Source organism: Toxorhynchites rutilus, chromosome 1 (assembly GCF_029784135.1).
Source record: "Toxorhynchites rutilus septentrionalis strain SRP chromosome 1, ASM2978413v1, whole genome shotgun sequence".
Classification (NCBI taxonomy): domain Eukaryota; kingdom Metazoa; phylum Arthropoda; class Insecta; order Diptera; family Culicidae; genus Toxorhynchites; species Toxorhynchites rutilus.
This window is the reverse complement of record NC_073744.1, coordinates 156,772,796-156,788,995: the sequence shown is the minus strand read 5'-3', so window position 1 is coordinate 156,788,995 and position 16,200 is coordinate 156,772,796. Positions and strand designations below refer to the sequence as shown.

General features: G+C 36.3%; 1 protein-coding gene across 1 annotated transcript; it reads left to right on the top strand.

Annotated features, from left to right (window-relative positions):
- The first annotated feature begins 4,404 nt into the window (after nucleotides 1–4,404).
- LOC129762677 (uncharacterized) lies at nucleotides 4,405–5,455 on the top strand. The gene is made up of 3 exons (XM_055761163.1): nucleotides 4,405–4,840; nucleotides 4,925–5,173; nucleotides 5,263–5,455. Exons 1-2 carry the CDS (start codon nucleotides 4,585–4,587, stop codon nucleotides 4,990–4,992), a joined length of 324 nt encoding a protein of 107 aa, XP_055617138.1. The 5' UTR covers nucleotides 4,405–4,584; the 3' UTR covers nucleotides 4,993–5,173; nucleotides 5,263–5,455.
- The last annotated feature ends 10,745 nt before the right edge of the window (nucleotides 5,456–16,200 follow it).

The following is a 16,200-nucleotide window of genomic DNA, read 5'->3' as shown; positions in this document are numbered from 1 at the left end:
CCAAACTGATAGGCATTTCTTAGAATCCGCTGACGATATAAACGTTGCAGTTGATTGCTTTACAAGCTTGCTTAAAAGTCATTTGGTTGATTTCATCCCACTGCGCAGACCGTCTCCTAAGCCACCCTGGGGAAATGCACACCTAAGACATCTAAAATGTCTAAGATCGAAGGCGCTTCGAGTTTATTGCCGATCCCGGTGCTTATATACCAAGCAACATTTCGCGCGGGCTAGTGACAGTTACCGAATATAAAACCGCTATTTATACAAACGCTACAGCATACGGACTCAAGAAGATTTACGTAGACACCCTGCACATTTTTGGAAATTCGTGAAGTCAAAACGGAAGGATAACAATGGGTTGCCGGCGGAAATATTTCTGGGCAACGAGGTTGTTCATTCAACGCATTCAACGACACGATTTCGTCAAGAATCTTGGATGCTTGTAGAGATAATCCAAGAGATGTGTGCCATCTGGGAAACCTCGAGATCACACCGAATCAAGTGAAATTCGCCATAAACAAATTGAGATGCTCAATATCCAGTCCTGATGGAATACCTACCTACATCCTTAAAAAATGTTGTGACGAGTTGGTTTCTCCACTCACGTCCATCTTTAATCTGTCATTAAGGCAACGCTGCTTTCCCACAAGCTGGAAGACGTCTATCATGTTTCCTGTGTTTAAAAAAGGGAATCGGCAGAATGTTGAGAACTACAGAGGAATAACTTCGCTTTGCGCCTGTTCCAAGGTTTTCGAAATTCTTATGAACGACCTACTTTTCGACTCTTGCAAGAATTACATTGCCATGGATCAGCACGGGTTTTATCCGAAAAGGTCAACTACCACGAACCTAGTTCAGTTCGCCTCTTTTTGTATAAAAAACATTGATGCTGGTGCCCAAGTCGACACCGTCTACACAGACTTGAAATCTGCCTTCGATAGAGTTGATCATGGAATACTGTTGGAACGATTAGGGAGAATCGGTATCTCCGCGGATATTATCAGCTGGTTCAAATCATACCTCTTAAATCGTAGGCTCACTGTTAGCATTGGGTCGGTAGCTTCGGAACATTTCTCGAATTTATCTGGCGTGCCACAAGGGAGCAATCTGGGTCCCTTGCTATTTTCAATATTTATTAATGAGCTATCTTCCATACTACCACCGGGCTATCGACTGTTTTACGCTGACGACGTCAAAATCTACATGGTCATGAGGAGTATTGAGGACTGTTACGCTTTACAACGGCTGCTGAATCGTTTCACTGAATGGTGTACACGGAACATGCTAACGCTAAGCATTCATAAATGCAACGTTATTTATTTATTCCGACTAGCTGACCCGGCAAACTTCGTCCCGCCCAAAATGTTTTTTTTTTGTTATCAATACCTTCGAACATTCACGTTTTCTTACGAACGTTCGTGGGTCCAATCGCAGAGCTGTTCATTGGTTGATGTTCTAATTGATCCTTTACAATTTTCTTTTACTATAAATTTCCTAGCACTTCTACCAAAACTCGGCATTACAATACATAATTATTTTCAGACACAATTCTCGTTCAAGATTTTTCAGTAACTATCGACTGTTTTACGCTGAAGACGTCAAAATCTACATGGTCATGAGGAGTATTGAGGACTGTTACGCTATACAACGGCTGCTGAATCGTTTCACTGAATGGTGTACACGGAACATGCTAACGCTAAGCATTCATAAATGCAACGTTATCACGTTCCACCGCAAGCTCAATCCGACAGAATACGATTACGCAATTGATGGACAGTCTCTCGATCGTGTATATCAAGTTCATGATCTCGGGATCATCCTAGACTCAGCATTCACCTTCCGATCACACTACAACGACATTATTTCTAGAGCTAACCGCCAGCTGAGATTCATGTTTAAAATATCCCAAGAGTTTAACGACCCACTTTGCCTCCGGTCTCTATACTGCACTCTGGTGCGATCGATTCTGGAATTTAACTCTGTAGTTTGGTGCCCATACCAGTCAACATGGACCGCAGGAGTCGAAGCAATACAGAGGAAATTCGTTAGATATGTCCTCCGACGTCTTCCGTGGCGAGAAGCATTGAACCTTTCCCGATACGAAGATCGATGCAGATTGCTGGGACTGCAGACACTGGAACAGAGAAGGAGTATTGACCAAGCTGTGTTTGTTGCAAAAATTTTCAACGGAGAAGCTGACGCACCGGAATTATTAGGACAACTTAACATCTACGCTCCTGAACGACTGCTTCGCCAACGAAACTTTCTGCTTCTTGAGCCCCGAAATACTTTGTACGGCCTCCATGACCCTGTGCATTTCTGTCGGCAAGTTTCAATGAAGTTTTCGCTCACTTTGATTTTGGCCCTACTGCGTCCGCATTCAAACACAGACTCACAGAACTGAATAGGATGAACCACTGACAACGACATTAACTATGGACAAGGGCCCAGTTCCCAATCAGTTTTTTGTAATTTTTTTATGATTTGACCACAGTTGACGCCTATTATTATTTACTTTTTTATATTTGTTGTGTTCAAAATGTGCTACTTTTTTATACTTATATATGTTTTGCATGTGAATGAAAAGATATGGGGTTTTGGCCTTCTCTTTTTGGTTTTTCCCCATCTTAATTCATTAAGACAACAAAAAGTCAGATGAATAAATAATAATAAATAATAATGTAACGAGACGTTGTGTTCCATCAGGACAACGCAAGGGCACACAATTCCGAGAGCTTGATTGGGATGTTTTAATGCATCCACCATACAGTCCGGGCCTGGCACCAAGCGGCTACCACCAGAGTGATAAGAAATTGGAATCAAGAAAAGATAGTAAAAATGTGTTGATACAGTTTTTCGCCAATAGAGCCAACTTCTACAATAGAGACATTATTAAGCTACCTTTAAAATGGCAACAAATTTTGCAACAAAACGGTGTATATTAGACCCAAATCCGACAATCAGAAGCATATTAAAAATAGTTTTGAATCTCACCCAAAATAAAGGATAACTTTTTACCCAACCTAATATATTAATCGCGATGCATCGTGACAAGTGTGAAATCGATTCTTCACTGAGCGGCGCGAGCGATAGGTACAGCAATTATATTTCCAAATAAACTCTCATGTTAGCTCATTGCTGGCTAAAGTGCGACTGAATTTTGTATTCTGTTCAGTTCTTGTATTCAAAGGGATTTCAACCCGAAGGTCATTGACAGTGGTACAGTGTTGTCGACTGGTGGCGACTTTTAATTTGGGCCCGTAATTTGGGTTTATAATCTCTATCAGGCACGAAGCCAATTTTAAAATAATAAAACTTGAACGAAAACCTCTTATCTGAGTGACATTTACATTGCGTTTACTTCACATATCGAATGTGCTGATACTCAAAAGAAATTACATATTTTTTAATAATTGTGAAATGTTGTTGCATATTCGTCACTAGACATATCGACAAGTTGACACCTTACGGATTTCATGCCAACTCGACTGGCCATTGGCCGCATCATCTCAGATTGCAGTGAAACTTTGTGAGAAATGCATACTTGAAATCTCAAAAAAAAAAAGCTTGTCATAATTTAACGTAGGACTAAGTTCAACAGGAAGGTATAAAGTGTAAAATGACAAAAAAAAGAAACATATTCACACATTTACAGAAAAAGGTAACAATTTTTAACAATTATAACACCTTTGCATCAATTGAACGGAAATGTTTCTACCACTTATTACAATAAAGAAAATTTTATATTTTTTAAAACAAACTATTGAACAATTTAAAATTAAAACAGTTCTCTGTGCGGCATGATTTCAGCCTTTCTGGTTATCTGAAACAAAACAAAAACAGCATTATAAAAGTGGAACTGTCTCCAAAAATTTATTATTCATCAATCTGGAGAAAATGAACAAATCCTCGGCAATATTTCAACTGATGTCAATAGAAGAGCTCAGGTGCTCCCTGCAACCGAAAATAGGGGAAAAAAAACCAATGCCACAACTCGCAATCAGTACGAATCATGTGAAACACCTCAATCTGGTGTTTGGTTTCCGAACCCAAACCGAAAAAAAAGAAAACTAGAAATCACAAGAAGGAACATATCATAATAAACGAAAGAAAGCAACAAAATAAAGTAAAAAAGCAGACCTGGTTCCGATGTAAACAAACGGCTACGCTTGTACGCGACGCGCGATATGTTGCGTCCACAGAAGTTCTTTCTCACTTGTGCCTAATGGATCAAAACATACATACACACAAACACAAAATGTGCCCCTTTCATGGATCATGGAAACCTCGCTAGGGAAACCACTACCACTCTACCCACTAGGTACCCTATCCAGCGCTGAGATCGCCGATAGGCGTCGTTTTCCCTCGCTTTTTCGTATCCCTTCTAGACTTATAGAACGACTGCGCCTCCAGGAGAGCAGTTGAACATTAGCGCTCCTTGCGAACGGACGTGTTTTCTGACAGCTAACAACTTAATTGTGCAATTACAACAATCGAGTGAAAAACTCTCGCCTCGGTATTAACGCTCAGCCAATACTTTGTGTAGTGAAGTGAACAAATCTCGAAAAGAGTGCACCAAAAATGGCCATCGCTTTCTATATCCCAGCGATTGACGACGCAATCGCAAGGCAACATCAGCAGCAAATGATGCAAATCATCAATCAGCAGCAGCAACAATTTTCGCCTCCACCGAGTCCTACAAGTCCTACATCCTCAGCGGAGTCGATCCCGCCAACTCCACCGCTAACTCCGACGATGACCCAAGTTAGCGTTCACCACAACCGCTATCATTTGGTGCAAGCCTTCCACGAGATGCTGTTCCGTCACGCCCAAGAAAGTAAGTTTTGCAAAGCAAATAAGCAATATTGCTCCGCGACCAGGTGGCTTATCGAAGTTCTTGCTTTATTTCTATCACCAACAGATAATCCAACGCGAACCCGCTGTTTGCTGTGCAACAAGCTGTACTACCTCTTACGCAAAGTGTATTGAAGTGTGATCAGTTTCACCCATTCAAACTTAAAACCCGTACTAACTGTGCTCCGAAAAAATAAAGTGAAGTTTATTTGTTTTCTGGATGCGGAAATGCGTGTGGCACAAGCCGAAGTCTGGCGCGAGAACCGCTTTGGCGTGCGCCACCAAATGATGCAGCGTTCCTGTGAAAGAAGTGACGGTAAGTTTGTTGTTTGCAGCAAATGCAGTGATGCTTCGTGAATGTGATACTAATTTTTTGTTTCCGTTTATTTGTTTATTTCGCTACAGATTCCAGCAGTGGAACCGTCAGCATAGTCTTGAGGAACCTATGGTCAAGAGTGTGGGCTAATCCTGTTCTGACTTGCAAGACGCTCGGTTAGCGGAGGTGTATCCAGTTGGGGATAAGATAAGCAAGCAAATGAGGTTGACATTACACAACTGTAGCGAATATTTTAGTATAAATTGAAATAAATAAAACAATACGTAACATAGTATGTATCGACATTTTTCATTTATTGAAAGAAATGTTTTTTGTTCTGGATTCGATTTCAAGAGTTTGGTTTCGAGGTTTTTGGATCATTATAAATTCCTAATAAAAAACTAATATTGAGTAGACAACAAAACATGCTCCAATATTATCGTCTGAGAATCTTTGTTGTCGTTTATCTAAGCCAGGGGATCTCAAAGCAATCCATATCGACCCCTTGGGGTCGATATTAGTTTCCCAGGGGTCGACATAAACGGGAACTCATTTTGGTGGTCGACCAGATCTATAAATACCCCTATCAATTAACACAAGTTCTTATTTAAACCTTTCAAGATACTGTATAAGTGAACCAACTTGTTATAAGAATAACTAATATATTAGTAGAAAGTATTATTGTTGTAATCTGTATTAATAATTATTAATTACACTTGATATTAACTGCCTTTAATATCAGTTTATTTATGAGATTGGAAATAATTAGTAAGAATTTCGTATGAATAAGATAAAGATATTGTTTTTTTAAAGAATTTTGGCTATAGAGTCATTCCAAATGAGATCGTCCTAATAATGCAGATTAAAAAAACAAAATTTTTTGATTCGAATGTAATAATTTGTAATCTGCTTGGATTGGAGGATTTTTTTAATTTGTTTATATAAAATAGAAGTCATGTAGAAAATTTGAAAAATGAGCACCACATGGTAAAACTATTTTTGACGAACTTTGTGGAATTCAATTCTTTGTGAATCTTTGAAACTTCGAATTTTTGTATATTAACAATCATTTCTAGCCACAAATTATGAATCCTGATGTGATTTAAAATAAAATAAAACTCTAAATCAATCTCCTTATAAATGCAACCATTCTTGAGATACATATTTGAAAAAATATGCCTAATTTATTGTCATTTTTGATTTTTTTTTAAATTTATATATGTATTTTTTATATCTTTTTTTCATATAAAAAAGAAGTCATGTAGAATGTTAAAAAATTGAGTCCAACATGGTAAAACTATTTCTGACGAACTTTGTGGAACATCGAATTTTTATGAATTTTCGACACTTCTAATTTTTGTATGTGAACAAATTATGAATTCTGATGTGATTTAAAACAAAAAGGCTCTTTATCAATCTCCTTCTGAATGCAACCATTCTCGAGATATCTAAAAAAATATTTCTAATTTATTGTATTTTTTATAGAAAGTAGGTTCTTTTAATTCGTCTGTCGTGTTATACTGTAATATTCATGAAATTTTATGAATTTTCTTATAATTTTCAACAACTTTTTCAAATACATCATTATGGTAAAAGTATATGTTTAGGAGTTACGTTGAAAAACATAATCGCTACGTTTTGTATTAACCCACATGTCTACAAATGTTTTTCAGCGTAACTCCTAAACATATATTTTTTACGATAATGATGTATTTGGAAAAATTGTTGAAAATTTTAAACACATTCATAAAATTTCATGAATATGACGGTATAACACAACAAACATATTAAAAGATCCTATCTATATTGGACTCGGAAACTACTGAACCGATCGATATGAAAATTGGTATGCCCCCTATTTGGGGCTGGGGAAGGTTTTCATGATAGTTTGAGACTCCTCCCCCCTCTCTAAGGTTGAAGGTTTTAGGGTACAATAAATGATTTTATGGTGGTTAGATACTCCTCCCCCTCTCTTGAGGGGGGCTGCCATACAAATGAAACGCAAAATTCTGCATTACTCGAGAATTAATCAAGCAAACGAAACCAAATTAGGTATATGGAGGTTTTAGGGTGCAATAAATGTTTTTACGGTGGTTAGACACTCCACCCCCTCTCGAAGGGGGAGCTGCCATACAAATGAAAGACAAATTTCTGCATAACTCGAAAACTAATCAAGAAAATGCCAAATTTGGCATGCGAAGGTTTTAGGGGACACGAAACTTTTCTGTGGTGAAAAGACACTCCTCCCCCCTCTGTAAGGGAATAAGAGGGGAGGGGTCTGTCTTTATTCTATCATATTTTCTGTATCAAACATTCATTCCATGTAGTGGAGAAAATTGTTATTTTCGTGAGGTTGAAAAATTTTGAACGAGAATTGTGTCTGAAAATAATCTGATATTGTAATGATGAGTTTTGGTAGAAGTGCTAGGAATTTTTCTAGTAAAAGGTAAATTCAACGGGGTCGATTAGAAGATCAACCAATCAACAGTTCTGCGATTGTACTCATGAACTTGCGCTTAGTAAAAAAACGTGAATGTTTGAAGCTGATCATTGAAGTCCTCATCCAACGAAGATAAGGAACCAAGGTGGACCCAAAGCGCAGGTGACGCAATCCGAGTCGACCGCCAACCAACCAATTAGTATTGTTTTTTCGGGACATATCCTATGAATTTGAAGTGGCGGAAGAATTGATTTGCCTTTTCCTAAGAAAGGAACGACAAAAGGCATCGATATCTTCGCACCCCGTGCAACTCTGGCCCTGATTCTCGAATACACTTCACGGAGGAAACGAAATGAACGGCACGCCATTGAACTACGTTTTACGAGTTAGTGAAGTGTCGAAGATAATGATGAGTTTTCAGGCAGAATGAGCACTTTTCAAATAAAAAATCATTAATGAAAATTAACTTCTTCGTATCAAACTGGTATTCAATGTGAGTGGAAAACTTTGTTTTCTTCATGTGGTATAATAATTTCATACAAAAATTTCACCTGAAGATAATTTGATATTATAATGATAAGTTTAGTGGGAAACTAATCTCGTATCCAGATGTCGACACCGTACCGTTTTCAACGCCAATACGTTTCATTCCGTTTCCACCGTGAAGTGTATTCGTAGTGTATTCGAGAATCAGGCCCTCTATAACATTTAGCAGAAAAAAATATGTACCAAATATTGTAATATGTCTTGGAAATCAAAATGTAGAAAAATGTGAAATAGTTAGAGATCTAGGCGTCGTTCTGGACTGTAAACTCACATTCATAGAACACTACATCTCTGTAATAAATAAGGCGAAAAGTGTGTTAAGTTTTGTCAAACGCTTCACACATAACTTCCAGAACCCATACACACTAAAGCTTTTATATATTACATATGTAAGGCCTATTCTGGAATACTCTAACATCGTTTGGAACCCGTATATGGTCGTACATGGAGAACGCATTGAGTCAGTCCAGAAACAGTTTCTTCTATTTGCACTTCGTAAACTCAACTGGACCTCATTTCCACTTCCTTCATATGAAGCACGCTGCATCCTCATAAACATCCAAACACTAAAAGAACGCCGTGAATTTGCAATGCTTTCTTTTGTTAATGACCTAATTTCGCAACGAGTACAGTCAGCTGAATTACTAGAAAAACTAAATTTCTATGTACGTGGGCGTCAACTAAGAACACCAAATTTGTTTCTAACCAAAACATCCAGAACAAATTATGCAAATAACGCCCCTATCAATCGCATGATGCATATATAAAATCAGCACTGCGAAATAATTGACACAACAATGAATAAAAAACAGCTAAAAAGAAACATGTACCGCAAAAATAATATTTAACCTAAGAAAACATTGTAACATTAGTGTATATGTGTGTAGTCTACATTTGTTTGACGAAATGAATAAATAAATAAATAAATAAAGTTCAGCAGAAATTCGATCCATTGTTGAAGAAAATTCCCGGTGCAGTTCTGATTTGTGAGGTAAATTAAATTTTGATTACATTTTCCATATTTCAAATCGTGAACTACATCAAATCACACGCATTGAATCAAAGTGAGTTCCAAGCTTTTCATGATGATGTGGACGCACAGTATGGTAACATTCCATCCATTCACTTAAAACCGTTCGAGAATTTTTTAAAAGAAGGCAGACCATATCAGTTTAGCGGACAATAACCGAACATTACAAGGCATCTGAACAATTTGAACTTGGGCCTGCGAGGTAAATCGATTCACATCTCAATCAAATAAAAAAAAACGAAAGCAAATTATTTTTGTTCGAAAAAAAAAATGGGAAAATTTGATTGTGCCAATTTTGTGACACTGAGAATTTAAAAAGTATCGTAAACTAGGTGATCACTTCAATGGATCAAACTAATGGCCTCTGTGGTTCAAGGCTCCTACAGAAAAAGATCGTCAACTAGGAAATACGTTGACGCACCCCAGGCGATGAAGGCTGATTTTTCTCACAGATTTGGGAACTTCAAAGCACAAGAAAGATTCCTCGGAACTTTTTCTATTCCATTCCAAATGATTGGCGATCATTTGGAAAATTCGCTTCGCATAACGTCCAGTCAGCTGGCTCAAAAAAGTTGTCTAGGGAAAATCGAAACGACATAAGAGTATGTTTTTTTTACCCCTTTTGTTTATTTTAGGCTCATTAGCATTTTAACTGTAACAGAGCCGAATTTTAATCGTGTACATGTCACATGTTTATCATATCTATAAGTAGCACATTACACAGTTGCCATTTTTCGGCGTTAGAGTATTCCCTTTTATACCACATTGCATATGATACACATTTACTGAGTATCCATTTAGGCGTAAGAGTTTTCCTTCTGTTCTTCCATTATCCAGTTAGACAGTTGATTGATCATTGTTAAGTTATTTATAGAACAGCAGCCCGATGTGTCTTGCAGAGCAGAGCAGTTGTATAGATGAATCGATCTCCATCGCTGATGATTGTTGCGTGGACGTAGTTATTCTGTAACAACACAAAAATGGTCAATGAGGGCCCTGCGTTTTGAACTCACGATCGCTTACTAAGCTTACTAAGCGAATGCGCAACCAATGTGGCTACGGAGACCTCCCCGAGAGTATGTTTGTACTTCAGCATTTTCTATATTGAAATAAATTAATAAATATTGTAATTTTTTTTTAATGATTAAAGAACACCCAATTTATCCGTGATCATATTATAAAACAGAATAGTTTCTCATTTAAATGCTGTAGTGAGCCACAGAAAAAAACCGTTAAATCTGTATACACCCATACCTCGCTATACGACCGCTCTTTATACGGCATTTCGCTATAACGGCCCTCTTCAAATCAGGCACATTTTCGATTTACGGCCTAAAATTGTTCGTTATAACGGCAAAAAAAATCGAGGATTGGTTCAAACATCACTTTCGTACAGAAGTGAAAAAATATTTGCGAGACAATAACTTATGCAATATACAAATTAGGTATGTATACATATACATACACATCTTCCATGTAACATGAAGTTGTTTCACTTTTGTTTTGACGATTATTGTCGGTTTTTATGTATGTATGTTGTATGTATTGTATGTTTTTTGTTTATGTTACGTATGTATTTTTGATTTGAATGAATCAAATTTTTGATTAAAATGAAATAAAAATAAAAAGATAAAATGCATTTTGAATGATAAACCATGTTGCAGTGCCCTCATAACGACAGGCGGGTATTGTTCTCCCGAGGTAGATTTTTACGACAGAAGCCTTAAGATATAGTTTAATAAGAATTGATTATTTTAATGGGAAAGATTCCAACCAGAGATAGGGGAAAACCCAACCAACGATTTTCGAATAGGATTGTTGAAATTTTCCATACTAATGGAAAATTCCAAAACTGGAGAAGGTAGCAAATATCATAGTTTTAGTTTTTTAGAGAGATGTATATCCTCAGTGAAGGATTAGGATAAGATAGAAAAATAAAATCGGGGAGTCGATCGTCAGCCAGGGACATGGACGGTTGTGCCTCTCGAACAGAAAGAAAGAAGTAGTTTTATATTTATACATGTTACATATTTAACAAATTTGGAACCGATCTGATTGAATTTGTATTAGAATAATTGGTTCCTTATACGGCTTTTCGCTTTGCGGCCGAATTTTGTGGAACGTGGAAAGTATCAAACGTGGAAAGTATTTTTTGAACGATTTTGATGTAACTGATGACGTCGATGTCACTTTAGATACTCTCATCTCCAATTATAATAACATGTTAACTGAGTGTACCAGAACATTCACTAAAACACCCTGAAAAATGAGCACTGTCCATGGATGACTTACAATCTTTGGAAGTTGATACAGATTAAAAACAACTATCTCAAAAAAGCGAAACTCAAACCCAATGATGTAGTTATAAGGGAAATGTTAGTTTATGTATCAAAAAAAGTCAAAACTCTGAAGACAAAATGTAAAAAAGAACATTATGAAAATATACTCAATAGCTCTAGTCATTCGAATGTGTGGAAAAAGTTGAATGGAATCTTTGGTCGCTCTAAACCTAGGGAGCAAATTAAATTGAGAACTGATGGAAAAATTTTAGATTCAAACTTTGATGTTGCCGAAGAGTTCAATTGTCATTTTACTAGCATTGGTAGTAATTTGGCAAGTAAATTATCTATCAATACTTACGATTATTTCAAATCTGTCAAAAGTATGAGTAGCTCCATCTTTCTGAGGCCCGCTAGCGTTAACGAAGTAAAAATCTTGATAAGTCAGTTGGACTCTAAGAAAAGTAAAGGTTACAATAATTTCCCAGCATATTTAATCAAAGCTAACATAAGTCGGTTTTCTGAAATTATCTCTGAAATTTTCAATAAAATAATCATTACTGGAAATTATCCAAATGCTTTAAAAGTCGCCAAAGTTTCGCCAGTGTTCAAATTCGGGGACACCTGTGATCCTTCGAATTACCGACCTATTTCTACATTATCGGTCCTCAATAAAATTTTGGAAAAACTTTTAACAAGTCGGCTTGTTAATTTTTTGTCTGCCAACAATGCTTTGTACAAATATCAGTACGGTTTCCGGGAAGGCTGTGGCAACAAGCTCAGTGACCGCTATCACTGAGCTTGTTGATGAATTGATAAGGGAATTTGATCAAAAGAAGATCGTAGGGGGCTTATTCATCGATCTTAAAAAAGCTTTCGACACCCTGAACCATGAAGTTCTTCTGAAAAAACTGTATCAATACGGAATTAGAGGAGTTGCCAATGATCTGATAAAAAGCTATCTATGTGATCTAAAACAATCCGTTATAATCAACGGTGTTCGCAGTAGCTTGCGCCCAATTGACATAGGAGTTCCCCAGGGAAGTAACATAGGTCCTTTGCTTTTCTTAATCTATATCAATGACCTAGGAAACCTAAAGCTTCATGGTACACCAAGACTATTTGCGGATGATTCGGCTTTATTCTATCCTCGCCATAATACTCAATCCATAGTAGCAGACATGGAAGCAGATTTAGCGTTACTAATTGAATACTTCAACGGTAATTATCTTACTATCAATCTTACCAAAACAAAGTATATGGTTTTTCATTCGCCACGCAAAAAAATCTTCCAACATCCTGATCCGTCTGTCTGTAGCTTTACAATTGAAAAAGCCGCATCATTCAAATACTTAGGGCTACATCTAGACTCACGTCTCTCTTGGGACACCCACATAAACCACGTATCGAGTAAAGTTTCAACTTTATGTGGTCTCATGAAAAGAGTACGATGTTTCGTTCCCAAAGATGCGTTGTTGCGATTTTATTACGCATGTATTCATTCCATTCTTCAATATCTAATAATTGTCTGGGGTCATGCTGCTAAGTCAAAACTTAAAAAAATACAAACATTGCAGAATAGATGTGTAAAAATAATCTTTAATCTACATTTCTTACATCCGACAGATCCGCTCTATACTAGTATACAACACAGAATCATTCCAATTTTAGGCTTGTGTGATTCACAAACAATCATGTTTGTACATAATACCTTACACAATAGCAAATTTCACCACAACATAAATTTTTCGACTCGAGTTAACCATCACAATACTAGAAATGCCAATGAAGTAATGAGAAGCAGAGCATGCACGAACTTGGGTCTTACACGTATTATAAACTACGGTCCATCAAAGTTTAATACACTTCCTAACGACTTGAAGTCCATAACTAACAGCAATATTTTTAAAAGTAAGCTTAAACAATATATAAAGAGGAACGTAAGCGAATATTTCCTTTAAGTGTGCCAATCATCCAACCATGAAGTTATTTTTTTTTCTCTCCTATGTTTTAGTTTTTGTCAAACGTTATAATTGTTAAATTTTGTTTTGTATTTTTTCGTGAATCCCTTCAAAGGAACTATGTTCCACTTGGATTTTACTGTTTCTTTGTCTGTAATTATACTCTCCGCGTTTTTTTTTTATAAATGATAGTAAGTGTCCACTACCAGTGGGCTCTGCTGAGCCCATTGGTGTGGGGTCAGTGGAGGGTAATATAAAAAAAAAAAAAAAAGAAACAGCAGTGGGAAAAAATCATTGCGGTCCGCGGCTATGATGAAAAACCTGATGCGGCGCGCGTCATGGTTCTACCTAACCACCACTGGTGTATATAGGGTAACTTCGATATAACGTACATTTCACTTTCAGAATTGTACGCTGTATCGAATTGTACGTTATATCGAAGCGTAACAAAGAACTCAAAAACGTAGCCTATAATACATTATTGTGTTGTTGTTTAAGCAAAGATAATGTATAAATTCATTTAGAAGACGAAGCTAGCCTTTCTCATGAAATTTCGCTTCGTACTGTTGATTAAAGCTTGATTAATTTAGAATCCGGAATCACTAAACCAGCTGTATTTCGGGGTTGATCAAAGGTACAAACCATGTTTTAGCATCACAATACAGATAATAATTGTTCTTTCAGAAAAAGAATATTAAAAAAAAATTCTTTACACTTTGGAAATGTGTACGTTATATCGAGGTAAAATGTACGTTATATCGAAGTTTCCCTGTAACTCTTTCTAAGACACTATTTCGATACGACTCATAGTTTTTGAGATATAAATTATCAAATATTTCTTTTACTAAAATCGATACAACCTTTTCAAAAATTACACTTGAGTAAAAAAATCCCAATCGCTGTGGAAAACTCATATTTCCTCCAACCCAAACGGAATACAAACGTTCGTTCGAATCAATAATATATGTTTTTAAAATCTGCGTTTTTAGTTTCTTTTTCATTTGGAATTGCACACATACATTCATTGGTACCCTTATGAGCGTATTATGAAAACGAACAATTATACTATCATTCTTTTGAGCAATGAGTGATCGAAGTGACTGAATTTTTTTCAAAGTAGTTCCGAAGGTACAGTCAACTCTCCCTAACTCGATATCCAAAGGGACCATCGAGTTAGGGAGATATCGAGATACAGAACATTTTTTCCTAATTTTTTTTTAAATTGTCATATATTAGGGTAAGTGTCCCAATTATGGTATGAATTTGAATTTTTGATTCATTCCCTTAAAGTGAAAAAACACCTTTCTCATATAAAAAAAATATTTTTTCCAGAATCTTTCAGGAGGTGATAGACGGTTATATTTCACGAAAAAAATCCTTCTACGCATATGTTAGAATTTCAACGATGACAGACTTATAGAACTTTTTCTTTGTTTCGGATTCTGTTGGCTCAAACTGACTCTACATTGAAAAGTATGCTACGTAATCCGATTTTGTTGCTTTCATTTGAAATATGAGAAAATTTAGTACAGGAGATAGTAGTGGAACATCTAAATTAGTGGATTAAACATTTTTGAAGTGGAAAATTTAAAAGTTTTTTTTTATTTGTAATTATTTATTTTATCCTAAACATTCATACTAAACTTGATTGTTTCTATCAATTAAATTAAAGCTCTCTAACCTCTCTACAATTTGTTCATTGACGCCCAACTTCTATCTCTCTTAATTTCGCTGCAATATCGATATAAACAATTCCTGATGAAGATTCAATCGAAATCTTTAAAAATCGCGATTTTTAACCCACTGTACTTATAAAAGCCACTTAAATTTCACCTTAATGCTGAAAGGTTAATTTTTTTTCTTGAAATTATTCATATTTGAATTATAAAAAAAACCTTTTTTTTTCAAACTGTATACAATCGAGTCCTAAATTTTACATAATCGAATCATATATAATCGAGTTTGTATTTCATCGAGTTTGTATATAATCGAGTCCGACTTGCACGAGGCACTAGGTTAACAAAGAAAATATTGATTAAGTATGTTACTCAAACTGAATTGTAACGATCACGCAGGAACTGTTCAATCACAAAGAAATGTTCGAATAGTTTCACAGGAACTTTTTCAGTTGATTTCAATATTCCGGACATATTCTTCAGGTTTGATTTAACGTTCGAATTAACATCTCAATAGAACTACTATCTTCAGCGTTTTTCTCAGGTTTTTCAACACTTTCTAGTATATCGGTATCTGGCATCAGATCACAGCAAATCACGTTTTGGTCCTTTTTGCACTAATTATTAAAAGACATTGAGCAATCGAACGGTATTGTACCGTCGACATCGCTCACGACACATTTATTATGCCAGCGGAATATCACTCCCGTCCATGTTGGTTGTGCTTTAAAGTTAGGTATTTCCCAGTTTCTGGACAAATTCTCAAGCCGAAGAATAGAAGAGGGGTAAATTATTTTGTCTAGCTTGACAAGACAAAAATTCATTGACCGCTCCAGCTTCTCGATTCTGACCAACCTTATATGCTTTTGGTCTAGATACAATTTTCCATTCCGATTCCATTTTTACTTTAGTTTGAGTAGTGTTGATACCGCACTTTGTGCAATACTGAAATTATTTGCAGCTTCAGACCCCTTCCGTCCATATTTTTCGACCTGCTCGATGATGCTCAAACCTTGCGCAATGGTTAGCGTTTTGATTGTTCGCTTGAAAGGTTTCTCGTGGTTTTCCATACTTGAAAAGAAATTGTTTGATGAC

Bases quoted from the DNA above. Each gene is read 5' to 3' on its own strand.
- LOC129762677 (XM_055761163.1), top strand. From the start codon at position 4,585: ATGGCCATCGCTTTCTATATCCCAGCGATTGACGACGCAATCGCAAGG. The intron at 4,841-4,924 runs GTAAGTTTTGCA...TATCACCAACAG, and splicing joins GTTCCGTCACGCCCAAGAAA to ATAATCCAACGCGAACCCGC.